At 38.0% G+C, this 27,662-nt stretch overlaps 1 protein-coding gene across 1 annotated transcript; it reads right to left on the bottom strand.

Moving 5' to 3' along the window:
* Positions 1–3,686: 3,686 nt before the first annotated feature.
* On the bottom strand, positions 3,687–14,478 carry LOC119560281. Its single transcript, XM_037873651.1, has 2 exons — positions 14,309–14,478; positions 3,687–5,358 (listed from the first exon to the last, which is right to left on the bottom strand). The coding sequence occupies exons 1-2, from the start codon at positions 14,476–14,478 to the stop codon at positions 3,870–3,872; spliced, it is 1,659 nt and encodes a 552-aa protein (XP_037729579.1). The 3' UTR covers positions 3,687–3,869.
* Between the last annotated feature and the right edge of the window lie 13,184 nt (positions 14,479–27,662).

The following is a 27,662-nucleotide window of genomic DNA, read 5'->3' as shown; positions in this document are numbered from 1 at the left end:
AATGCTACCAAGAAAAATACAAACATAATTTTAGATCCAAATAAATATACTAATAGTGAATTGAATACAGCAAACCTTGAGGAAAAACGTCTATCTTGTTTATATGGGGAAAATCATTTTGGTGTAGCTGCTGTTTTAGTTTCAACCAAGGAGTGTCAGCTGTTTGAAAATAAAAGAATCAAGAATCTGTACGAAAAAATTAGACATATAAAATATCATGGTTTCAAGGAAATTATTCCACTTGCAGCCTCTCTATACAAAATATACTTTCAAAACGCTCGAGATGCTAACTCCTTAGTTAAAAATGCTGAGTTAAAGAAGATGAAGATAAATGCTTTTATTCCTCGAAACTTTGTTGAGTCTCTAGGAGTTATTAAGGGTATTCCCACAAATTTCTCTGAACAAGAAGTTCTCGAAAATTTAAATTCTGCAGTAAAAGTTAATCGAGTTGACCGCATGATGAGGCGTCAGGAAAACTTAAACGGATCTGAGGGTGTAAAGTACAACTTGATACCAACTGAGACCGTTAAGGTTAGCTTCGAGGGAGCTGATTTACCTGAGAAGATTGTTTTGTTCAAAATCTGTTCGTTGAAGGTTGACCACTACATACCTAAAGTGCGTCAGGGCTTTAAGTGCGATAGACTGGCACACACTGCTTTTACAAAACGTTGTAAGAAATGTGGTGATAAGGTGTGGAAATATCACATCATTAAAGGCAAAAACAGTATATATATATATCGAATATCGATATTTTTGGCATTTCTGGATTATACGGCCTTACTATTTCGTTTATACTATTCGTTGTCTTTCTACTTGGTTCCTTGAACAATAAACACGTGTGTCTGCTATAAATTAAAATATCCGCTACAAAGTGTTTTCTTTATTTGTTCCTACTGGAAATATACAAATCGAGAAATCAAGACAAACCAAGGAGATATTACGGATTAATATCTGTGTTCCACTACCTAAATGCTCTGCGGATTGATCTGTTTTTTACAGATTTTCTACATAAGGAATGTCTTGGTACGTGTTAGGTGCTTAAATGCATTCTGTGTAATGCTTAAAGTCGCAGTGCCAAGGACAAATCTGTCCAGTGTGGGCGAAGGAGCAGGACATTAATAAAATCAAGAAGATAGTTAGGAAGGAGGTATTAAGTGCTTACTCAGTATCTCAAAATTACTCTCTTCTGGAGAATTATTCCCTTGTTTTATTTATATTTATGTACCGTCCAATTTGTATACTGTTTTTAAACAGTTGTACATTTGTAGATGAACATGTTTATGTAATAAATTTGTACTGTTTTGTCAAATGCTTAAACACCCAGAAAAAAATCCGTTCGAAACGTTCAAAAATCAAGACCAAACGGGGTCAAAAAGTGCGTAAGCGTAAACGGTCGTTCGTTAAATGTGACCGAATTTTCGGGAGTGGTTTCCGAACGAATGTGGTCAGCTTTTGAACACTTTTGTGTTGAATTGTTAACATAAGGGTCTTAATTAGGTAACGAACTGGTATTTTTCTCTAAACGTATTGGGCACAATTTTGAAACGCCTGTGGCACAATGTGTGAACAGAACGTTCTTGAAAAAAGAACGGTTGGTAAATAATCCTAATCGGCGTAGTAAAAAACGTTTATATTTTTTTGATATTTTATATTTTTATTGGTCAGTGGATACATACTTAATACTAAAAGCACTTTGTTATTGTTAAGGGGATAAATGTGAAAAGGTTGGGAATATATATCATCGAATGTCTTAACACTTATAGAATAAATATAAATAATTAGTATTTTACCGTACTAAGAACTTTTGATTTGGAAATGTTGTTCCTAGGGACGTATTTAAAGTAGAACTGTGCTCTGTCCCCAAAACTGGTTCTGCTTGAGCTCCAAACTAATGGAATCTTTAAAAAAACCGAAAATGTGTCGTTTGCAGACAGCTTTTTAGGCGTATTATAAAATATGTACGTACCGTCTCCTTTTCCATTCAAAAAGCCGTTCTCTGAAAACAGCCCTAAGACCTATCGGCCCGAAAGCTGATTTGATGTCGTCCTCGACAAGGTACTGGAGACTAGCAAAGGTCACTTGCGATTCTGATAAAAAACAAACATATACTTAAATTAATGTGTATTCAGACTTTTTTTAAGGTGGCTGAATAGCTTTGCTAAGGAAGACTCTAACATAAAATTTTTTATACTTTTTTCAACAACTACTCACCTTTTTAATATGTAAACGCTGGAAGAATCTCTGTTTGCTCTAAAAACTCCAGCAGCTTAGAGTAGTCGTTCGTCAACACTGTGTGGGCTTCGCTTTCTTATCAAATTAAACTGTATCTAAAGTGTATTAATTTAAATTGAATCTTTATTTGTTACTTATCTTCGTACTCGCACGTAAAAACGTTTACGTTTATATTTGTATCCATTTTGGCACTTTGGTATCCCAAAATGTTATCCTAGGTGTGTGTCATTTTCACCCACTTATCAAATTGACACTCGAAGATTTTTTTTGGGTGTATTTTGTCAGTTGCAATTAATAAGATGTGAGCATTGTTTAGCACCAGTTTTAAACTGAAATGCTAGCTACAAGTACAATTAAATAAGTAAAAAAAAAATTGAATGAATTACGAATAAATACGTTTTTGAATGACTTTAAAAAAAAAAAAAAAAATCGTCATCAGTATGCCATTACTTAGGTGTCAATGTGATACTATTGAGTGTCAAAAAATCACTGATACGAAGAACATCTAATTGACACTATTTTGGTGTCATTTTGATATTTTCGAAAATATCAATTTGACACTTTTTGGTGTCAAAAGGAAACTACGCATTGGCATTTTTTAGTAAGAATATGTGGTCACATTGACACTATTTCGCAGTATTTTGATACTCATTCGAGGTATAAAAAGACCATTTTTAGGGTCAACTTAATACGATTTTAGTATCAATATGACCCGAATTAATTGTTGATTTCACACCCAAAAAAAGACCAATAATTTCTTTTTCATTTTATTTTAATACAAATCTGTTTTTTTTATTAAAGTTATATGTGTATTTTTAATCTTATAAATTTGCTGCCGTCGACCAGGTGTACATACGTGGATAGGCGGGCCATCTGCATAGAAACGTTGACCTCCATAGTGAACTTAAATGAGAAAAAAAAATATTCCATTCAAAAATGGCAAGCGATGTCACCGTCAGTGCTTACATGCTTACATACATATATATGTGCAGTGTGTATCTATGAATTGAAGATCGCTTTAACGAAGTGATACTCATTCCTGCGTAAATAAGTATGCATGTAACCGCAAACTACATTACATATTACATATTATATTATTAGGAATGTACTTACATGATTCAATAAGCACTAGCACCTTGCACTGAAATATTTGTCGTCTTTTACGCAATGTCGAGCTCATAATGATTTATCGATAACTACGCTTGCTTGCACGATAGGCGTAGTTCGAATTTCGAAAATAGAAATACAATTATTGGTATCGACAAGACCCTGGATTTGGTCAAAATGACACTAATTAGGATCAAAAAAGATTTTTTATACAATGTAGTATACTTTTGACACTCATTTAGGATCAAATTGATCCTAGGTGTAGTGTGATTTTCACCCACACTTATCAAATTGACACTCGAAGATTTTTTTTGGGTGTAGTAATACATTTCGTTTCGAGATCAGGGTTCACCTACCACTAGCGTTTTGTGGTACGTGGAGTGTAAGCGATGTAAAAAAATTACAAACTAAAATAGCAGCAGCGGATGGAACGCACGCATTGGGATCCGCTGCATGGTCAAAGTTTCTGTACATGGAATGTTTTCTGTAGAGTATAAGTTTGCCATCTCTACTTGCGATGGGCCCAGTAGCTAGGCAAGCGAGTCGGATTCGAGCCGGCCATGGTCCTGCGGCGCATGTTTCTCCCTGGTGGCGATTGGGCGTTGGAGCGACTGGGGGCTGCCTCCGGAGTGGTGGGGCGGCCTCCGAAGTAGCGCACGTTGGACGCATCCGGCGTGATGGAGCGCATGAGCGCCTGTTTGCTCGCATAGCAGGTGGGGAGGGCGATGCGGCGCGCTTCTTCGGTTTGCGCCTGTTCTTTTCGGCATCGGTATCAGATTCATCGTCTGTATCAAGCATTCTGGCTGGGATTGTGCGACGGCAGCGCATAGAACGCCTGCTGGTGTGAGATGATGAGCTGGCTGGCTCGGTGTTCTCTTGGTTGTTTTGGGCCCACAGTCTGAGGCTGCAGTGGAACGGGTGGACCTGCGGATAACTAATAACTGCGCAGCCGCCGCAGAGGTAGATGGCTGCTCATCGGACGAATCCTCGGATAACTCGGCGATTGTCTGCTGACGTTCCTGCATTTCGGCCTCACGCTGGAACACTTCCTCATCGTCCTCGGTGTCATTGCCATCATTAAGATCCCAGCCGGAGGAATACAGCTTGGGCTGGACATAATCGCGCCCATTGGTCAAGGTGGTTGGGCTCTGATTTCTCGGGGGTGTATGGTTAGAAGCCGCCTGAGCGAACCACTCGAAAGTGTCGCTGTCGTCGGAGTTCACCGACTCGATCTCAGAGTCAACCAGGGAAGGCGGAACGGGCGAGACAACTTGGCCGATGCACAAGGCGTGTGCCGGATTGGAGCCGCAAGTGTTGCAGTACAGCAGAAGTATTGAATTGTCTGTGCGGCCGGCCAGCGCGATGCATTTTTCGGCAACGCACACCATGTCGCGACGGAAATGTTCGGCATATGCATTGGGCTCGGTCTCCCAAGTGGCGTCCTGGCTAGACAATGCGAAGCCCCAGAGGGTCACGTCGTGGAACTCCTCGTTGTTGTTGCATAGTGGGCACTTGAAGAAGTACCCGGAAGTGTTAGCGTACACATGCAGGCATCCGCGGTGGTACCAGCCGTTCCGGCAGCATGGCGAATAAAGCATGTTCACCACATTGAAGCGCTCACCCTCCTCGACCAGCAGCTCTGTGCAGATGACACAGATGGTGTCCGAGCTGGTCGGACGACGGCGATGGGTGATCACATGGCGGTGGCAGTACGACTTGTATGTCCCACGGAACTGGTTCTGGGCGAGATTCTTGATGCCGCACTTTGTGTGAAATGTTCGACGGCATCCTGACTTGCAGCAGCCTATGCTGGCGCTCGGGCGTTGACAGTAAACGCATATGAGATGGCGGCAACGCCTGGCCTCGGCGACGATGTCGTCCATCAGGAAGTGCAAAATGCCGACGCGGCTGTTGCCGCGCTGGATGAGATTCGAGCTCAGGTACAGACAGTTGTGGTGCACCATAATATTTCCTTCTTCGATAGTGCGGCCGAAGGACAATGGATCCTCCGTTTCGCTGCTGCGACACAGCACACACTTCTATTCCATGGTTGCCTTTTAGTTTTCTCAACTTTTTTCGTTGAACTGTATTAACAAACTGAAAACTAAATTCGCCGAACTGCTGACAAGAAAAAGGCCGAGACATTGATTGTAACTTTTCTCCCCTAAACAAACAGGATAGTCAAACACAGAACAAAGATCTCAAGGTAAATGCAGTTTTAAACTAGAAAGGAAGTTAACTTCGGCAAGCCGGAGTTTGTATACCCTTGCAGTTATAATTATTAAATTTAAAAATACAATAAATGATATTCCCAATAGTATAAGATAATATGTCAAAAAACACCGAAGCTATAATTTGTTTCATATTATTTTCCCACCAATTTTCCGATCGTTCCTATGGCAGCTATATGATATAGTCGTCCGATTTTTATTAAATTCAACTCGAAGTTCTTAAAAATACAAAAAATGTTATTCCCAATAGTATAAATTATCTTTTCTTACAAAAGTAAGTATAAGTATTTCAAACAAAAACACCTCTTAACAAGGTAAAAAAAATAGTGACGACGGCACCTTTGACATACAAAAGTTCTGATATCATAATTTGTGACGAAGAATAATTTTACATTCGAAAAAATAATAAACACACTTTCTAAAATTTACTTTTTCGGCCCGCTTCAGAAAAATATTAAAGATTTTACACACACGAACTTTTTTTATTGTAGAGCGCCGAAAAAGTAAATTTTAGAAAGTGTTTTGTATTATTTTTTGACAGCAATGTGTCGTACGTCAAAAGTTGAGAAATCTCAAGAACTATACATCCTGAAATTTAATTTGAAATCGTAAGAGCCGTTTTTGAGAAATCAGAAAAAAAGCTGAAAAAAAATCGGAATAAAAAAAGTTGCTCCCATAATTCTTAAACGGAGGTATTTGGAGAAATCATGTTCGAAAGACGTAAAAAGTATTTAGAAATACCTTTCTAACGACATATAGCACAAACCTGAAGCTTTAGTAGTTCACAAGTTACGGGTGTACAAAATCTAGCTATTTATAGCTGTTTTCCCGGCAAACTAGCTAGTTTTTCCAAAAGTGGTAGAACTAATGTTTTTATATTAAGGTTTTTAACATCATCTAAAATTTCCAGTGTCCTAAAACATCACTTTGGGACAAACTGACAAACAGAATTATTTTGTCTTTACTTACTTTTGAACGGAGCATCCGATTTTGACAGTTGAGGTGTCATTCGACGCGTATTTGATAAAGCATCTTTAGTTCAGAGATACGGCGGATTATTATATAAATTTCGTCTGTCTCAAATGCATTTGCTTTTGTTTCGTTTATAGATTAAACTACATCTGATAAGTTAATGTCCGAGTAGCTATTGAGACGCCCAGAGATGCGGTGAGTTTGTAGATTGTAGAACTTTAAGTTAAAGTGGGATTTTAAAACGGCAACCGTTTAAAAACATTAAGGCCGTTTAAGTAATCTCAGTATGATGCACCGTATTTTTATTAAATACGAAAAGTTTATTTACCTGATATTTCCTGCCACCCCTGCTACAGTTGGGCATTCAATAAAACCGCTGGATATTCCAAAAGTTAAGTCAAATATTTATTTAATAAGCAACTCGCGTTGAGGAAGATGCTCAAACTGGAACAAACTTGGCATACGTGCAGGGGTGAATTTAATAAAAAAGTTAGGATACTCATATTAACTGGTATACCATGAGAAAGTTATTTAGGGCAGAAAACTTTTTATCAGACGAAAATGTACTTGAAGAAAACAGATGGTGGAATGTCATTAAGTTGATAAATTCAAGCACCATGCATTTCTCATGCGGCCAGGGGCGGAGGTAAATTCCTATGCAAAATATTGGACTAAAAGGTATGATACAAATCGGTCCTTCAACCAAATCCAATAAACAGTCTAAGAGAGTGCGATAAGGATAATTAAGGGGCAACAATAGTTTTTGTAGTTTAAAATGCGCGCGTACCTGGTTTTAATTTTTTTTTGCTCTTCGTTCTTGGGTAAATATGCAGCAACCCAAATCATTCCCTGTGGGGCAATGATAGTTGAAGGTAATTTAAATGGTTCCAGTGGTAATGTCAGTGGTGATGGCACCTGTCAACAAGTGCTCGATGACCCAAGACGTACTAATACTAAATCAAGCGGTCAAAACTTGGTTAAAATTTTTATTTTAGCATTAAGACTGTAGGAGCCACAGCTTTGGGCGGTTTAACCTGATTTAAGAGTGCCGATCACACTCTAAGTGCCGTAATGACACAAATTTCATATGTGCGCATATCAATCTGGTATGATAAATAACAAGGCAGGCATGATTTAAGGACAAATAATTCTTAAATTAATATGTATTTTTTTTAAGTTTGGACTATAAAATGCTTGGAAACTGTTATGGCAAAAATAATAGTTAAAGAGTATTTTTTTACCCCATGTAATTTAAAGATATACATAAACTTAACTAAACAAAAAGGCATCGGGATATCTTTGCTTCGTCAAATTTTTTTTTAATCTTAAATAAATGGTATAATATCGTGATAAAAATATGAAATCCATCTGAGACCGTTAATTTTTTTTTTATATTAATTGAAATTGTGCTAAATTTAAGACCTTTCCAGTACGAACGTTCTTAAAATGTTCAGCATAAAATCTTAAAGTCAAGACTGTTGCTACTTGATTTTAGCGCATGCAGACTCTGCGTGCTCTTAAGCAGCGCAAGTTTGATCCACCGCCCGAAACTGTGCCGCTCACAGTTTTGAACCAAAATGTTCACTGAAATGAATTGGTTAAAATAATCATTGACTCGAAAAAAGATCCACGCCCATCGCACCCGCATCGCTACATTTTTAAAATGAGATTTTATTTTGATTACTAATAATCTATCTACCTATCTACAAAATGGTCAAATCGAACCAATAATTAAAAAGTTATGACCGAATAGTGTAATCGCCGCTATGTGGCGCCCTGTAATCTGCGAAAAAGACGCATTGCTGCTTGCATATCTCCATCTCCCTTTTACTTCCTTTAGCCAGCGAAGTCGATCCGGAACTTATAAAACATTTTGTCACTCACCCACAGCCATTACTATTTAATAACTTCACTCAAAGTAATTTATGTAATCGTAATTATTCAACTATTAAACTTTCTGACTGTATTTGTGGGCACTTAATGGCTTGCTCATTTAAATTAACCATTTGATGTCGCAGATTCGTAATTTATGTCTGGGTGCTGAGTGTGTATCATTAACCTCAAATGTGGCTAAAATATTTGTGAAGGTTTTTGTTGTCATCGCAAATTAAATTTCATAATTGAAATTGTATGGCAAAGCGAAGTCCTCCCGCTCATGTATTGCATTCGCTTTTCATTAAGAGCTTAAACGGAATTGTGCTCAAAAGGATACAACCCACAAGCACTGTCAGGGCAGGATTAAAGCGCTCGGGACAACAATTAAAAATGTATGAATGATTTTGCAACATATTAAAGAAAAGTAAGTCGATCTTATTACCCCAGCTTGTTCTCAAGAAATTATAAGGTCAATTACAACAAATTTTTTATTAAGCTTTTTTTTAATATATTCTTTCCGGAGCTACAAGCTAATGAACAAAGCTTATAAAATTCTAGTAATAAATCACCCCGTGAACCCGCCACTTCATATAACTGTTATATAATAAAATCTTTTTAGAAATATCTCCGAAGTTTTGCACTGTGTACAGTGTACAGTGTACACATACACAATCTCCTCCACGTACAGTTTTTAATAACTTCATGAGCGGGACATAAAAATGATTATTGTCAATTTTGCAAGTCGGGCACGATAATGAAAAGTAAAATGCCGCAAATTGAATCACTGTGTGGTGTATTCAGTTTAATGCGCTTAATACACATGTCCCCTCGTGGGTGAGTCGTGAGTAGTTGTTTCTGTATGTGTGAGTATCTGCAAGGTAATAAAATAAACCCACGACAGTTTGTGTCGCACATTGTTGTACGGCATTCGTTCTGATTTCCCCGAGGCGGCAAAGTAGATTTACCGGGACAAAAGCGCGGCTGCAAAAAATAAGAGCCACCTTTCTACCATAATCATTACCCCGCATGCAAATTCTAAATGAATAAATACCCGCACTGCTTCGCTTAAAAATAAACGGAACAAAATATACATTTATTTGCATAGGAGCAAACAAACTGAGAGCCTGACAGGATAATGCCCTTGCCGCTTGATCCCAACAATAATTTAGCTGATAGCCGAATGCTGAAGCTGCTGACACTGCGGCTCAGCAGTTGCGCGTGAAATTAAAAGCCAATATGAGGCATAAAATCTGCAAACGTAGCAACCTTATGCGGGCTCAAGGGACTTTGGTAAGCCCCACACACTCACTTGCACCGTTTGGGGACCCAATATTGTATCGCCGCAATGTATGCACAGAGAAAATTATATTCCAAAACTGGTCATCAATCGGCTATCTTTGCGTATCAATTTTGGTCCCTTATGTTGCCATATCAATTTAATATTTTTGAACATATCAATAGGTATTTTTCATACCAAATTGATATGCGCACTTATCAAATTTGTGATCAATCGGGTATTTTTGCATATTAATTTTTGTGCCTTATGTTGCCATATCATACACCAGTTTACAAAAAAGATTTGATGAAATACGCCTTGAAGGAAACCTATGTTTTGTACACTTTAAAAAAAATTGGTACCATAGAAAAAATTGTAGGTGCTCTTTTCTTAATCAGGGAGATGTACTTTACCGGAAAACAAAGGTTTCCTTGAAGGCGTATTTTTTTTTGTAAACTGGTGATATTAATGTTGTCGAACATATCAATAGGGTATTTTTCATACAAAATTGATACGCGCACATATCTAATTTGTGACAAAACTATGTTTCTTAATACCAGTATGGTCTTTTTCAATATCAAACTAATATGCTTTCATATCAAACGGATAATCTTTATATCAAACTGATATACTTTTTTTCGAAGACCCTTCGATGTTACTGTTAATATGAAAAACATATCAAATTGATTCGAATTCATATCAATATGATACGGTTTCATATCAACATTTGTAATTGATGTGGTTTTGTATCATAACGATATGAGTTCATATCAATTTGATAAAAAAAAGGTGATTTGAGAATATTGAGGAGACAATATCAAACGGGTGTTGTTCCGTTTTTTTTCTCTGTGTGGCATCGGTGGGCGAGCAGACAGTAGCACCGGGAAGAGGAGTATCTTTTGATTGCAGCCTGCCAGAGGACACTAACAACAGGGGAGCAGGAACCGAGTGCTCCGACTATAAAATATCGTACTTATCTTCAAACCGTAAGAGCTCTTAAAGTTAAAAGTTACTGACCTTCCACTTTCGCATTGACGAGCATGAGGAGTACGTATCTCGTAGATGGAGCTGCTTACAGAACTGTCAGAAACTGTAAGGAAAGGCGGATATAATTACATCGGTGTTTACTGTTTTCAGTCGAATTTGACCTTTCGCTGCTTTTATAGTTTTAGCTCCGTTTTTTTATATACATACTTGCTAGCTTTCCCGCCGCTACTTTGTCCGCGTTTAAGAATCTGTTCTTAAAAGTGGTTGGAAAGATTTTAACACCATTTTGTCTCCATCAAAATACTATAAGCAATCGATAAATTTTTTTAATTACGCGGATTTATCACTAAATAAACTAATAATATTTCTTTACCTCTTTTATATCTTTGCCACTTTTCAACGTAATCACGTTACAACGTTGCGTTTCACCCCATTTCACCTATTGAAATTTCACCTATTTGGAAATTTAAAAATGAATTGTCGTTTGAAGAATAACATTTTCTTATGGTTATAAAATGGAAAATGCTCGTTAAATAAACCTAATATTTGACATGGAATCAAAACATGCTCCTCTTGTAAAAAAGCACCCACAAATACACACTTGCAAATTAGGTGGCAACGCTAATTGCAAGAACAGGTTGCTTTTAACAGGTTGTTTTTTTACTAAGCGGCAATAAAAATTAGTTTTCGTATTTTATCTTAACGATTTCCATTTATGAAGTGCTTAAAGCACTCTATCACCTGGCAATAAATAATTTCGCGGATTCAATCAATTTTTTAACAGGTTGTTTCTCTACTTAGCGGCAATCCAATTAAGTTTTCATATCTTATTTTAATGATTGCCATTTATGAAATGCAAAAAGCCAATAAGCCAGACGTACTCCTGTTTTTCCCCGTCTGGCATCTCTACCAACTGCGAAATAAATAAAATAATAAATAAATTCGGTTGTGTTGCAATATTCATTTCTTGCATTCCAGATTTGCAACATATTGGTAATTTTTCTGTAATTTTTAACGAATATCCTAACGTTACTCACATATGAGTACAAACATACACACACATATGTGATTTTGTATGTATGTTTCTTTGCTTACATTTCAAAAAGGAATGTTTTTGGTTTTATTTGCTTTATCAACACAATTTTCCGTGCTAGGCCAAAAATGCCAGCCTTAAACTTAATAACTTTAATAACTTTAAAACAAATGGTCATCGCTTACAGGGTTCTTAATAATTTTTGATGTTCTGTTCCATTACTAACGTTAATTGGGGCCCTATTTTAGTTTTTCATTTTCGAAAGTCCTAAAAACGAAACACAAATGTTTGCCCCTCCTCCACCCTTGCAGCACGTCTCGATTAGTGGTCAGATTTTTTTGAGTTTTTACGATATCAGCAGACGCCTTACTCACAATATAATCAATGCATCATTAAAGTTTTAAACTTAAACATATATCACCTAAATTGCTTAAGCGCAACTCGAGATATAACTAAAAACACGGAAATACCAAAAAAAAAATGTCATTAATAATTTATTAAAATAAACTTATCCCCTTAAAATATTTTTGACTTATTTTTCGTGATCTAGGGGTCCAGTTCTACCAGGCACCACCATCATCCTTCTTGGGGCATCTTCAAAATATTATTTTGTCTTGTTATGCGTATAAAAATCTGCCGCACTTATTCTGTTTACACGGTTTCTGTTTTTAAATGCTGGTTGCACGATTTGGCTCAAACTGCAAGGGTATATTAACTTCAGCTTCCCCAGTTTAGATTCTTTTCTTGTTTTATTTTAAATGAATTTTTATACATTTTTCATATACTTGTTACCATATAAAAGAATATAGTCTACCCTTAAGGCCAAAAGGTACTGGAAATAAATATCGCGGAGGATGGCAACTCGCCGCGTGCCCGCTTTGTGCTATTACTCCCACGAGGTATGTATTATACAATATTTGTCTAGCAAATACACCTGTTTTCCCCTCCTCTGCCTGCTGCAAAGTTCAAAGCAAAGGTGAGGCACTCGGCTCGTATCAAATATTGGCATACCGCCCCGCACTTCGCAGGAACTTGAGTTATTTAGTTACGAGCTTGCACCTTTATTTATGTCTATATTCATATCGATATTCATATGCACGCAAGCGTGTGTCATGACATCTCCTCTCCTACCTAACAAATGCGTATTGACATTTATATCTCTCCAGCGTTAGAGTGAATTGAATTTGATTGTCGTGCGGAGAAAAAAAAGGTCAAGTGTTAAATTTCCAAAAATATTGATGTATGTATTGCTATAGCAATCAGAATGTTACATTTACGGGAGCGTGCACACAATCAGGTTTCGCAGAAGCAAGGAAAATACAAATATTTAATCAAAACTGCCTTTTAAATAATATTCTTTCAGAATAGGGAACACGAGAGAGATGGAGTTATGAAAGCAGTAAAGCGATTAAGTACATTTTTGTACAAATGTCTCTAACAAAAACCAATTTTTTCCTTTTAAGGATAAAAGACCAAGCTTTGACTGGTAAAATTTCTTTTATTTTATAATTACTTGTATGGATTATTGAAGAAATTGCAAGAGAAAAACCAAAAATTCCCGATCTCGAGACCTCTGATAACACGTATAATCACTTTTAAAAGGTACTTCCAATCTTGAAGTTCTTTATTATAATTTTACGAAGACAGTTTAAAGTTTTTTTCAAAAGTAATATATGTTTTCTGTTCAAAATTGTTTGACACAAATGGAGTCCTTAGTTATAATACGCAAAAACATGAAAATGATAACTTTGTTGTTAATAACAATTCTGTGATATAGGGGCCCAACTCGAACCGAATTTGTTATCGACGGCTGGGGCGCATTTGGGATGTGAACTGGTGCAATAAGTTATCAAAAGGAAATACACACCTTCTCAGCTTTCCGATTACTCATTTACCTTCAAACCATTTATAAATACTCTCCAGATGAGCGACTGGGTAATTAATCGCCCTCCTACCTTGATGGATTTTTGCTCACTGGCAGTTTATCTTATGGCGGTGGCATCTGCGTCTAAAATCGTGCTTCGGCTCGAGATTGGTTCCAACTCATTCCCTAGGATGCTCAACAGACTAACGCATTTTGCTAGAACGCGGGTAATTTGGTCCGGAAAAACACAGAATCCAAGTAAAAATTCGAGGCGCGACTGCCTTTTAAATACTGTAAACAAGTCGGTGCGAATGATGCTGCTACTGCTCTTGGGGCGGATGTTCATGTTTCTGGTGGAGGCGCTCGCCTGACAGGCTGAGATTTATTACCTGGATGGGCCTGGCTAACGCTAATAGCCCGGGGCTTCTCAGTAAGCCTTGTTATTGTTTTAAATGCCTACGAAAACACTAAGGACTTCAGCACGTCTCCTGCGAGAGCAGCAGCTGCTCCAACGAATTCGTTCTAGGGCATCATGTGATGACGCCTCTAAGTATGCTAGGCATGCCCCACTCCGCAGTCCTCTTGCAAACTGGGGTATTAATTAAATTTGGTATTGACTTTAGGACGCCCTTGAGGACGCTAAGAGGCGGTAGGAATGACTCCACTCTCCGCTGGGGAGAATATCCTTTCGCTTGATTGACAACTTGTTTTGTTCATCTTTCTCGCATCACCCAGCTATTGTCTGACTGGCATTGTCAAAGTTTTCCCCTTCCGGTCGCAATCCAATCAGGTCCTGGTTGTGCCACGAGTCAAATTCCATTAACGAAATTCCTTCAAATACTGTCAAGCGCATGCCAGCGATTTCGGCTCTGAATCTTTCCAGTCCTGTCTGCATCTTCATTTTCATAATTTTGCATGCTGCCACATGTGGCAGGACTGTAGCCTTGGGCGAAGGACTTGGGTCTGAATACAAATCAATGCAGATATGCGTGCCTCGACAACTGAAAATACAAATTGTATAAGCTGTGAGACGATAATGAAGGCTTTGAGATTAACTTCTTCATAATTACTAACCTTCAAATATATTTTATTTTAACGGGAACTTGTTTGAATCTGTTATTTTATATCAAAAGCTTCAGCCAACTGTCCAATACTGTATTCTACATGGCGAAAACTCGTACGGAAATCAACAGTCAAGTCAAAATAATATTTTTACTCGCACAGTGTCAATCATATGGTCTTGGTGAACTCATAAGTAGGAGTCTTTTTGTTTGCCACAATTTGTAATTTTAATTAGGAATTCTATGTCGAAGGAACAAGAAAAATATGAAGCTCTTTTGATTTAATGGTACTTATTGTCATTTTAAGGAGGCAATGAGAACGGAAGTCATTTAAATTTTCTTTAATTTACAAAATGGGAATGCCATAAAGTCTGTGGCGGTAGCATGCAAAATATAACAAAATATGTAAAATATACGTGTGTCCATTTTTGCGAAGGTTTTCGCAGTATTTTGTGGTTTTAAACTACTGAAATTGGTTACGGGCTGCTGGAAATAATTCTGATTATTTTGATGTCTCTCTTACATCTGCAACGGTAGTCCGTGCACCGTTGGATTTAAACTGGAAATAGGGAGAATTGGATTTGCATAATCAACAGTATCGTTTTGTAATAAAAAACTTTATTCGCGACGAATAATATAATGGTTGCGGGCAGAGATCAAATTTCAATGCAGTATTTTAATTTTTCACGTATTGTAAAATTTCAACAGACTGGCTGAAGAATTTTCTAAATCTGTAAGCTTTAAAAATGTTGTTTATGGATATTGAACTTCGCAAACACCGAATAACTGGGATTAAACCAGCGGTGTATTGTGATTTCTGTGAGCCCGGGTTTGATTGTCTGCGATTTTTAAGAGTCCATTAAGTTAAAAGCCCTTCATTGAAACTTAGAAAAGCCAACCGAGAATAGAAAATTCAGGCCTAAATGTTTTTAAACGTTTTTGCGCCAATCTGGCGATTCTTTTCGCTTGACATTAGAAGAGTAACTTTTCCGCATCATACATATTTTCAATTAATTTCCTGTCTCGGAACCGAAAAAGCCTAGATGGGCTCGAGTGGTCATGGTTCGTAAGGCCCCTTTTCAACACTTTCGGCTTATTCATGCTGCTCCATCGGCTCAAAACATGTTTATGAAGGGCTTTAAGGAAAGAGCTACAGTGAAACAAAAACTAACTTCGTAAAACAAGCCCTGGCGGATTCGGGATTTGATTTTGTTGAAAAATTCATAGCCGGTAGAAGGCAGTGTTTCCTGTTTAACAGCCAAATCTAAGGTTCCCTGAATTTTGTTGGTCCTTTCCGAATTTAATTCGTAATCTGAAATAAAGAGACATTTAATTAGTTGTCTTCGGGTAATGTTTTGAGTGTTGCCGGGTAGTGACGGGTAAGTATGGTGTGGCGTGGAGGTGGGTGTAGTCATTAGCATACTTGAGCAACTGCAGCATACGTAAAATGCACTTAATTGTGCCCGGCCATCAACGTGCTGGCTCTTGTGTGGCCGTCCGTGGTCGCAGAGCAAAAAATGCGGGGGCGCCAGACAGCCACCCACAGCTGAAGGTCGTTCGCACAAGGACAGCCGGCGCAGCTTTAAATGTTTCATAACTGGGCTTTAAGTGTTTCATAACACGGTAGTGGTCTAGTCCAAGTGCTGTTCCTAGGGCGAATAAGTTGCAAATGAAGTCTTTAAAAGTGCATGCCGCACGATAAAATCGGATTTTAATTATTCAAGTCAATTGCGAGCGCAATGCGAAGTGCACTGTGCGAAATGCACTGTGCTCAAATGAAGTTTCCTATTCTCGCCAACAATTTCATTTACATAAATCATTTGCGCGTCAAGGTGTGCAGATGGGATGTTATTCGGTATTTGTGTTGGTGGCAGCCATTTTGACGGGAACAGGCAACGCCATGCCATGGACGAAATTATGATTTATGGATCCCCCCCAAGTAACCGGTGGTGAAATAAAAGTTAACTTAAACTCCGTCTGGATTGTCTAATTTCGTTGCTAAATACACTCACTTAGAATAAAAATGGCCCTGAGTTCTAGGAAATCGCTTCGTATTTGCACCATTTTATCCGTTTTGAAGTAACAAGCATTTCCAGCTAAAAGTTATTTTCATATTTACCTAAAATTCATTCTCATATTTAAAAGGAAATTTTAGGAAGGAATGCAAACTGCTATGCTTATTATATATGTGGGTTGTTTATGTGGAAGGTTTAAAGGTTGAGTAATGTTTGAGTAACACAACATAAATTATTAAAAAACAAGAGAGAACGCTATTGTGCGCACAACAAAATCTATTGGTAAAATTGACTTATATAATAGTAAAACAGCTCCCACCCATCGAATTGTCAATTTTTACTTTTACGTAATACGTAAATTAATTATTATTTACTTTTTTACTATTGCAATAACAAACTACATACATCACGTGAACGCAACTATGTTAATGGTGGCTTTATTTTGAAATAGTAAACAAAGCAAAAACAAATACATTTTTAATATTAAAGTACAAATTTTTTATAGTTACTAAGCTATCTACATTGGACAATTTTTCCAACCAAATATTTTTGTGCCTTGACTATCAGAAACCCGTTCTCGGTTAGTTTTAAAATATACCTTTGAGTAGAGGCGAAGAAACATTGATGCTAACTTCTTATCTACTTTACAATTTTACACTTTTATATACTGGCTGTGAAGTCATTGACTATGTTTTTGGTCAGTACTTAATAACTAATGGTCCGATTTAATAACAAATTGTCTGTGTGCATTTTTAATTTTAATATTTAAAATGTGAGCTCCACAGTTTTAGATGGTTTTTGGGCGTTAGAGTGGTCATGGCGCTGCACAATAAATCTCTGGAATCTACATGAAAACCCCTAACCTTCTAGATTTTATAGTTTCCGAGATCTAGGCGTTCATACGGACGGACAGACAGACGGACAGACAGACGGACATGGCTAGAACGACTCGGCTAGTGATCCGATCAAAAATGTATGTACTTTATATGGTCGGAAATGCTTTCTTCTACCTGTTACATACTGTTGGACGAATCTAGAATAGCCTTTTACTCTACGAGTAACGGGTATAAAAAATATACTTTCAAAAAATTCGACTTTTGCAATAAGTGCTAAATGGGTTAAGAAAAGTCTCGTATGATTTAAACGGAATTTAAACGACATTTCCAAAATGTATATACATAAAGTAACTTCAAGTTATGAGTATATATTAGTTTAGTGTCGTCAAAATACTTATGCCGACTAGTGTATTTACTAATTTTTTTCCTTCTTTAATCAGAAAGTTTAGTTATAATTTTGGGATGTTGGGTGAATATCTGGTCTTGGATATTTCAATTTTTCCAGCACTTTTACCTTAAACTACAGGCGTCCCCGCCGAACACCGATTATCATTCACCGCACGTAAGCCGAGGGCCCACACGTCTTGGGACAGGACTAAGAATAAAGGCAACTGGGCCAACTTTAGTGATGCGAGGCAGATCGAAAAAGTTTTAAGCTTACTCTAGCGGTCCTTGTTTATTTGGGTATAGTTTACTGTTTAGTTCGAGGTCCGGACCCAACCGCAATCCGCTCCTCCTGTTGCCGTATTATTTTAATGTGAAAAGTTTAATGAGTATGTAAATATTTATTGTTGTGCCATTTGCCGAAATCCTGTGGCGAGTGACCACTTTTTTAAAATCCTTGTTCGGAGTAATGTTTACATTGTTCCTGTATCAACATTTTATTAGGCCGGACAAAGAAAATATTTACCAATTTGTGCATTTGTTAATTGTTTTCACAAAAACTAACATTAGAAAGGCTATCTTACTGCCGACCTGGCACAAAATACCAGTTGGCCTTTTTGTTTTTTGGTCAATTTACTCAACACAATAACGAGTACCCCCCGCCGCCTCTAAAGAAACAAAGGCTACACAATGACGGCAAATGTAACATTTTTGAGGTTTTTGGCATTTGGAGCACAGTTCCTGGCAGTCAATTGCTATTTCGTGTTCAGCAAACTCAAAATTGAAAGACCTAAGACAGCAGTTACCCATTCGACATGCATTTGAAGGAGATTAGTCTGCTAGGGATACTGAGCTTATGTTTTTAGCAGCACAAAATGGGGTGGGGCTTGATTTAATACCATTTATTTTGGTAGTTGTAAAGGTGAATTGTTTTCATAACAATTTGAAAAGTTGGGTATGTGTTTGTACTCTAGGGGTGTCCACATTTGCATGGAATTTCTAAAAGTCGTACTTTCACTACCGTTTATGAAGCGCGTCGAGTAACGCAGTGGCTCCAAAGTTTTTTACCCATACACACTGTCGCCTTGTATCAAATATATTATTTTTATATAGGTGGCCTCGATACAGTTTTATTTCTTTATATATTAGTAGAAAAAAATGGATTATTGCAAAAAAATTTAATTACTTGCATTCTTTAATCTATCATGAAAACGGAAAAGAGTAGGATTTAATTTTGTAGACCGCCCTAATGTACTTGTATGGGTGTCAAAGCCAGATATTTAAATGTCTATTTTCATGTAATATATGATAGGAATTTCTTACGATTTTTATTTAAATTAGTTTGTCCATAGTGCAAGCTGCCTTTCCTCGCTTGAAATTTGATTTAGATGCTTTTGAGCCTGGCCTAACTGCCATTCGGAAAACTTTTTCCCAACTGTCCAGCAAACGAAAGAGGACGAACTTTCCGGTAAGTTGCACGTAACAAAATTTACTTACTCTTTTACACTTTTAGGAGCCCAAACACACTGCCCAGCGTGGACCATAGCTTGCCGCAATAAACATTGACATGCACTTAAAAACTTGGTCGACAACTACGAAGTAAACCACCGTGCACAGGACTGCCTCCTGTTCTTTGGAAGATGACATGCACGCATTAGCCGCAAGATTTACGAGCCACATCCCGAGTGAGTGGGTGTGGGTTAATGCAATTTAGCAGCCCTTCGCAGAAATGGCAGCAAATCGCAAATTACGAGCGTGGGCATTGGAAGGACGGATTTTTGCGAACGGGAGGCACAGGTTTATTGGCTACTAAAGTGCGTGTTGAGGTGTGTAGGTACTAAAAGGATGAAAAGACTGAGTTACTACGTTTGATCTATATTTTGAGCACTAATAACCGATGGAGGACCTTATTGAAAATGAACACGTTTATTTTTTTTGCCATGGTTGACATTCTAGTGGAATTGACCATATTCCATTTAAATTTTATTTTTGGTTTTTATCTAATGCAGAAAATTTTACATTTTACAATTATAGTTAAGCTTTTTTTTTACCTTTAAATTAATATTTTTAAACAAAAGCATGCCATTTAAGATATTTTAATTTTTATATTTTAAATTTTGTGATTTTAAACACAATATGCTTTTGTTTATTCTTACCATTATTTTTATTTTGCGTGTATAAGGAAATGCTTTATTATTTCAAAAATTAATAACATATAATTACAACTATTATTTTTAACGGGCTTTGAGTCTGAACTTTCGATTCCACACAGGAGTTTAGCTTATAATTATTACCAAAAATAAAAGCCGAGATGCAAACTTCCGCCAGAGAGGCCACTGCGGATATGTAATAAGTGGCTGATTGGGCTGCAGCCAATGCCGTCTAATTTCCCTGCATAACAAGCCTGCTACAGGCTGATAATGTGGCTTATTACGCATACGCCATCAATGCCATTAATAAAGCCCCTTCGCACACAAAGGCCTAGCAACTCGACCAGTAATTGAATCGCTCTAAACAAGCGCCAAACAACGGCATCGTCAACAATTGTGCCGTCTAGTTGTTGCACAGAATGGCTAAATCTGTTTATCATGCACAACGATTTGTAACTCTGGTCGGTTAGCGTTGCAAAGCTTGGTCTGGTAATGTTTTGAATCCCTTTTTAATGTGCCGCAACCAGCCAAGTGGCTTAAACTAGGTGGTTCTGAATACCGAGCTTACTCCGTTTAATTTCTAGTTCTAGTTAAGTTCTGGCATATGTATTTGGTGATTAAAAACGTTTATCACTTTGCTGAGTCACTTGAACCCTTGGTGTCTGTTGGAAAATCGGCAGTTCATTGGATCAGTTCATTCCTTGCACGTCAAATGGATTGTACTCGAATTCGATTTGGCCCTCTGACACTTACTCAAAACTATGGGAAGGAGCTGTTTACTCTTAATATCTACTTTTTACTTTACTTTGTTTGATAATTAAATGTTGCTTCAATTTAACAGGATAAAGTGTTTGCAGTAGGTCAAAGATAACTTATAGTTTGCAACGACGTCCACAATTTGCCCCAGCTCAGGTAATCCCTCACCTTGTCAATAACAATAACAAGATTTCGTGTGTGTGCTTTTGTACGTTCGTTGGGAATTATTGCACACGATAACTTTTGTTGACAAAGGGCTCTCCTGGGGGCTTTTTGGCCTGTCTGAGTTGAATTGATTGAATTTTGTGTAAATTCTGCACAAGTAATTGAATCTTCTGCGCTCAGTATAATTAGTTTAGCCGTGTTTGTACTCGTAGGCAGCTTAGGGCTCCGCAAAACCCACCGCTGCCACAGGAACCATCACCGAGCACTCGATAATTACCTGGCAACGCACTGTGACAGCGCCAGCCCGTCAGGATAATAAGCCCGGACACGAGTCGAACGGCCTAACCGACTATGGCCACATAAGCCCTCGGTGCGGTGCCACAACTGTTCCGTGAAAATCTGTTGAAAAGTGCAAAAAAATGAGGCACTACTGCGAAAATTGTCAATGTGCGCAGGCAGGAAAAAGGTGGCAATGAAATGAATAATGTATGCGTGGGCGCCCTTTCATTCCCACCCACTGTCCCCCACCGCCCACTTTTCTCCCACCCGAACGCGTTTTATGCACAAATTACCTGTCACTTGTGCTTGCGTGTGCATGTACACAGAAAAAAAATATTGATAGGAAATGGCAGTCGTAAAACCGATATGATTAATGCCACATTGATATTTCGATCATATCAATTTGATGTTGCACAATACGTATTCCAGAAAGCACAGTGTTGTATACTGTATAACTCTATTGCTCCCTTTTGAACTTAAGTCTAAATGACAATAGCTTAAAAGTTGACATATTAATCTATCAGTTTGTTATGATTTCAAACAAATTATAAATATACTAATTAAAATCACGTGGATTCCGAGCCATGTGGGAATTAGTGGCAACGAATTTGCCAACAAGGCAGTAAAAAACGCAACTATCGCACCTCTGATCACCAAACATAATATTAACCGGTCCGACATAAACAGATTCATAAGAAACATTTCTATAGCACCTCCCTCAATCTTTTCCAATACTCCTCCAGTTGGTACTAATCCATAAACAGCAGCCATCTGAATGTAAGCGACTATACAAAAGCAAGAGAAATAACCAAACTAACAAGAAAGGTCCCATCCCGAACAACTAGATTCAGGCTACACAGAGCCCCTGTAAGTTCTGTAACAATAATTCAATGTCAATGGAGCATATTCTTAACGAATGCATTGCATTTAATAACAACCGAATCCATATCCCGGATAATATCCTTACTCCCCTTCTTTCCGGTCTTACGACTTTCCAGCTTCTTCGAATTCTCTATTTCCTTAAGAAATCTAACTTATCAAACCTCTCATAATTAAGATAGTTCCTGTACTTCATTAATTGAGAAGCGAATACCAAAATGAATGAAATATATACTTAGTAATTAAAACCGAAATAGCAACTGATATTGTTTAATTTAAGACAGCCTAAAGCCTAAGTAGCTATGGCCGCCTACCCCTGTTGCTTTAGTCTTTAACTTTAAGCAAGCAGTATGTAAATATAAAATAAGATCAATATAATCTTTTATCATGTCAAAATGTTATAACAAAACGTAATTCTTAAAAAAGATCAAATTGACCATCACTTTTGAATTTGATACTTTGTCACATTTTTTTCTGTGCAGTTGTGCAGTTGAGCAGTTGGCGACTTGGCCAAAGTTTTTCGGAGGCTTGCAGGCTCGCAGGACCAAAGGACTCGTGGAGGCGCAGACCGGAGGTGCGAAATTGGCAAGTGCAGGGGGCCCAGGACAGACACTTGTGGCAGCTGCTCTGCCATAAACCTGCACCCACGGAGGGGGATACATTTATGTTCCGCACTGCCTGAGATCCTACAACACCCCTCGGCCCTTGCCCATCTCCCTGGCTGTGCAACTGTGCGTGCAAACGCTTAATTAACATGCAATCATCAAAATGCCAGCAGCCATAGGTGCGAATGCACGTAGAAAAAAACCCTGTTTAGAAACGAAGTAATAGAAAACGATGGCATCAAATTTACCTCTTACTTCGATACCAAATCTCTGTTCATGCCTTTTTTTTGTAAACCTAAAATATGTCGAAATGTGGACTTACATAAGTTATCCATTTGAACAAGAATTTTGTTTTACAACAATTCTTCCGGTGCAACCTAATTAGAAAGGAAGGTAAAAATTCATAAAATATAAGCCAATTAAGTTACCAGACAGTGTGTGGGGAATGCCCCACCATGCATTTGGTGAGAGTAATGGATGGCAATGTTCCGGATCCTGGTCCTGGCTACCATCCTCCTCAATCATGAGTGCTTGCCAAGTGGCCTATGTCGAAATATGCCCACAAGTGGTTCGTTCCTGCCATAAATATTTCGCAGGCTTTCGGGTTTGCACCGCATGTCCATATCGTACCTAATCAAACACCTGAAAGCGTTTTCGAGAGCCTTTTATACGGATAAGTGATTGGAGGGGTCGGAGGCCGACTTCAGCCAATAAACATTACAAATTATGGACCACATGCTTAACGAAAATCACGCTGGGAAACTATAAAAATAGCATTGAATAGTAATATGATAAGAGACATTTTATTACACATTTTATCCATCTATCAACATATCTACTTCAATGTTTGTTGTTGCGCTGAATTTTGTTGACTTTTAAGAGTAAGCTTCAGAATACCCTTAAAATCAAAAAAATCAAAGTCGCCTTTAAATTAAACTTCTGAAATCAAGACATTTGTCTTTGGAAGCAAGAAATGAAATTCCATTCGTTCCTTTTTGTTTCAAGAAAAAAAAAAATGAAGAACGCTGTTGTCGAGTGCCTCGACTATCAGATACCCGTTACTCAGCTAATGGAAGTAAAAAGGAGATGGAAACATACAAGCAGCAAACCAAAATTGTAAAGCGTCACCTACCCGCGATTTCAATATATGGTAATGAGGGCGGCAGACAGATTTGGGCGTTAAGGGCGTTAGAGGGCTTTTAGGTCAATCAATAGGTATTGACGAGACTAATACATTTTAGTTCCATTTTTTTTCTGGCCTGGAAACTGTGGGCGCCACAGTTTTTTTGTGTGACCTTTAAAGTAGGCGTGATAAACTTTTTTAGGTCAATCGATAGGTATTTATGAAACCAATATGTATCAGTTCTCGTAGAGTAAAAGGGTATATTAGATTCGTCGGAAAGTATGTAACAGGCAGAAGGAAGCGTTTCCGACCCCATAAACTTAAAAAAATCGTAAGTATAGACGCGGATATTTCGGAAACTATCAAAGATAGCCATCTTTGGTCAACAGAGGCCGAATGTCTTCCATCAGGACAACGCCAGGCCACACACATCTTTGGTGACGCGCCAGAAGCTCCGGGAGCTCGGATGGGAGGTTCTTTTCCATCCACCGTACAGGCCGGATCTCGCACCAAGTGATTACCACCTGTTTCTATCCATGGCGAACGCGCTTGGTAATCTGAAGTTGGCCACAAGAGAGTCCTGTAAAAATTGGCTCTCCGAGTTTTTTGCCAATAGGGAAGCGAGCTTCTATAAGAGGGGCATTATGAAGTTGGCATCTCGTTAAGAACGCGTCATCGAACAAAACGGCGAATATTTGACTTGAATCGCATTATTGTAACCTATTTTATGAACAATTGAAAATTCAATAAAAATACCGCAGGACTTTTTTGACAACCTAATATATCATTTATGGGGTCTGAAACGCTTTTCATTTTACATACTTTTCACCGAAGACAGTATCAAAAAATGTAAGTTACATTTTCTTAATCCAATCCAACAATAACAGAATTGGCCATCAATCGCTTGGGACCGTTTCGGGCATTTTATATTGAAAGCTGGTGTTATTTAGTATTCAATCAATAATTATTTTTTAGCACAACGGATTTTTCTGGTGGTAGCAGTAACTTTATACTATACTTTCTTCTTCCCATTGATATATATTTTTCATTGCTTTCACAGCATATCAAGCATATATCAGCAGTTCTACAACTTTTTTTTGCCATTTTATGCCCGCTGCGTCGCTGTAGATTTTCATTTTCATTTTTCCATTAAAAAGAGCCGAGTTATAAGTTTTCTCCCCTCCCTGCAGTGTATGCAACACTTTTCTGCAACTTTGTGCTGCATACAATTACATAATTCAATTAAAAAGTTGACAATGTAAACGGGCTGCTAGGGTCGGGAAATGTCAATGAACAATTCAATTAAAAGTAACTCACACGCTGATATCAGAGTGAAACAAGAGAGAACGGTATATTCGCCTATCATATACCCGTTACTCAGCTAACTAATTTAACTAACTCCTGATCAAGAATGTATATACTTTATAGGGTCGGAAACGGGTCCTTTTGCTGCTACATACTTTCCCCGAATACAATATACCCATTTACTCTACGAGTAACGGGTACAAAAATGAGAAAATATCAAATAATATGAGAACTATGGAGGGTGGAGTTGAAAGTGTTTCCGAATGCACGAATATGAACGAATATTAATGATGACCTGGGGAAGTGAACAAAAGGAGTGCAGAGACTGAAGGCCCCAAAGCGGCCTACAAATCAGGAAACAACGTTGAACATAATTAATAATGCCACAATTACTCGTGCAAGGAGCTCGACCTGACACGTGCCTGCTTCGCTTTTAGTCCGCCTGACGGCAATTGTGTTTTTGACAAATTATTGCGAGCCTTAAAATGAATGCAAATCATTGTTCGACACACAGCCTAACCCCATCAATGCCCATCAATAATCGTTGACCTCTTTGAATGGGCCAAGAACAAGGTTGTGTCTTGGATTTCGTCATCATTGTCATCAGCTTAGCTGCAGCCATTTCAATTCGCCTAAAAGCTACGGGAATCCTTTTAAGAATCACCAGAAAAAGTCCGTATCAAAGCCTGTCTCTGTGCTTTCACTTTTTGTGCTTACTGCCAAAAACTTTTGTCGATGCGAATTGTCGACAAGTTTTTTCTTGAACCCTTTGTCCTTGCAACTTGGCATTGGCATAATGAAAGTCTTCGGTAATGAAAACATGTCCGGCCATTGGAAATAAGCCAAAAAATTTTAATAGCGAAAAATGTTTATAATTGAAATTAGGTAAGTGACATTGAATTCTTTACGACTAAGTGCTATTAAACCTACCAGTATGTCCATAATGCACTCTGTACGTTTCGTGACGTCTTCTTGGTTAAATGAAGGAAATTGTTTAAAAAGTTTATTGATGCTAGGGAATTTCTTTTATGGTGAACGGAAGAAAACTAAAACAAGGAAGAACGCTATAGTCGAGTGCCTCGACTATCAGATACCCGTTACTCAGCTAAAGGGACCAAAGAGAAATGGAGATAAGCAAGCAGCAAAGCGAGATTGAAATGCGCCACCTACCGGCGGTAGACAGATTTTAGCGTTATGGGCGTTAGGGTAGGCGTGGCAAATTTTTTTTTGGGTCAATCGATAGGTATTGACGAGACCAATACAGTTCAGTTAAAATTTTGTATCTAGCATGGAAATTGTGGGCGCCACAGGTTTGGGCGGTTTGTGGGCGTTAGAGTGGGCGTGGCATATTCGCGTAACAAACTTGCGCTGCTTAAGAAGCTACTCTAGAAAGAAAGTTTGTGTACGAATTAACAAGAATTATCGTAAAAAAATTGATCCTCTGTGTCAACGAGTAAGCCATGGGGGTGGAAGCGTTATGTTCTGGGGTTCAGTTTCCTATAATGGTGTGGGGGACTTGGTTCATATTGACGGATCCATGAACCAGAAACGACATTTAGATACTTTAAGCAATTATGCGTTTCCCTCCGGCGACAGATTAATAGGAAAGGAATTTGTTTTCCAACTGGACAACGCTCCTTGCTATAAGGCCAAAATGATTACTAGGTTTTTAAGAGATGTTGGGGTGGAAACCCTCGATTGGCCACCACAAAGTTCTGACTTAAACATTATTGAAAATGTGTGGTCGCTAATAAAGCGAAAAAGAAGCACTGATCTGACCAGGACAAAAGCAGAAACCATTATTGAGGTCACCTCCAAAAGGTAATGGACATCAAAGGAGCGTATATTTATACCCCTGCAGAGGGTATAATGATTTTAGTCAGAAGTTTGCAACGCAGTGACGGAGACGTTTCCGACTCCATAAAGTATATATATATTCTTGATCAGCATCACTAGACGAGTCGATCTAGCCATGTCCGTCTGGCCGTCTGTCCGTCCGTTTCTACGCAAACTAGTCTCTCAGTTTTAAAACTATCGGGCTGAAACTAAGTAGTTTTGAATTTCGAATTTAATTTTTTAAAAATCGGACGACTATATCATATAGCTGCCATAGGAACGACCGGAAAATTGGTGGGAAAATAATATGAAACAAATTATAGCTTCGGTGTTTTTTGACATATTATCTTATACTATTGGGAATATCATTTTTGTATTTTTAAATTTAATAATTATAACTGCAAGGGTATACAAACTTCGGCTTGCCGAAGTTAACTTCCTTTCTTGTTTAATACTGCATTTACCTTAAGATCTTTGTTCTGTTTGTTTAGGGGAGTAAAGTTACAATCATCGTATCGGCCTTTTTCTTGTCAGCAGTTCGGCGAATTGAGTTTTCAATTTGTTACTACAATTCAACGAAAAAAGTTGAGAAATCTAAAAGGCAACCATGGCATAGAAGTGTGTGCTGTGTCGCAGCAGCGAAACGGAGGATCCATTGTCCTTCGGCCGCACTATCGAAGAAGGAAACATT

The sequence above is a fragment of the Drosophila subpulchrella genome, unplaced genomic scaffold (assembly GCF_014743375.2).
Source record: "Drosophila subpulchrella strain 33 F10 #4 breed RU33 unplaced genomic scaffold, RU_Dsub_v1.1 Primary Assembly Seq354, whole genome shotgun sequence".
Classification (NCBI taxonomy): domain Eukaryota; kingdom Metazoa; phylum Arthropoda; class Insecta; order Diptera; family Drosophilidae; genus Drosophila; species Drosophila subpulchrella.
The sequence above is the reverse complement of the archived record's forward strand: the minus strand, read 5'-3'. Positions and strand labels throughout refer to the sequence as shown.

What these genes read in the sequence shown, in the direction of transcription:
- LOC119560281 (XM_037873651.1), bottom strand. Translation starts at nt 14,478, where the DNA reads ATGAAGATGCAGACAGGACTGGAAAGATTCAGAGCCGAAATCGCTGGC. An exon ending in GCCAGTCAGACAATAGCTGG is followed by an intron (nt 5,359 to 14,308) that starts GTGATGCGAGAA and finishes GCTGTGTCGCAG; the next exon opens with CAGCGAAACGGAGGATCCAT.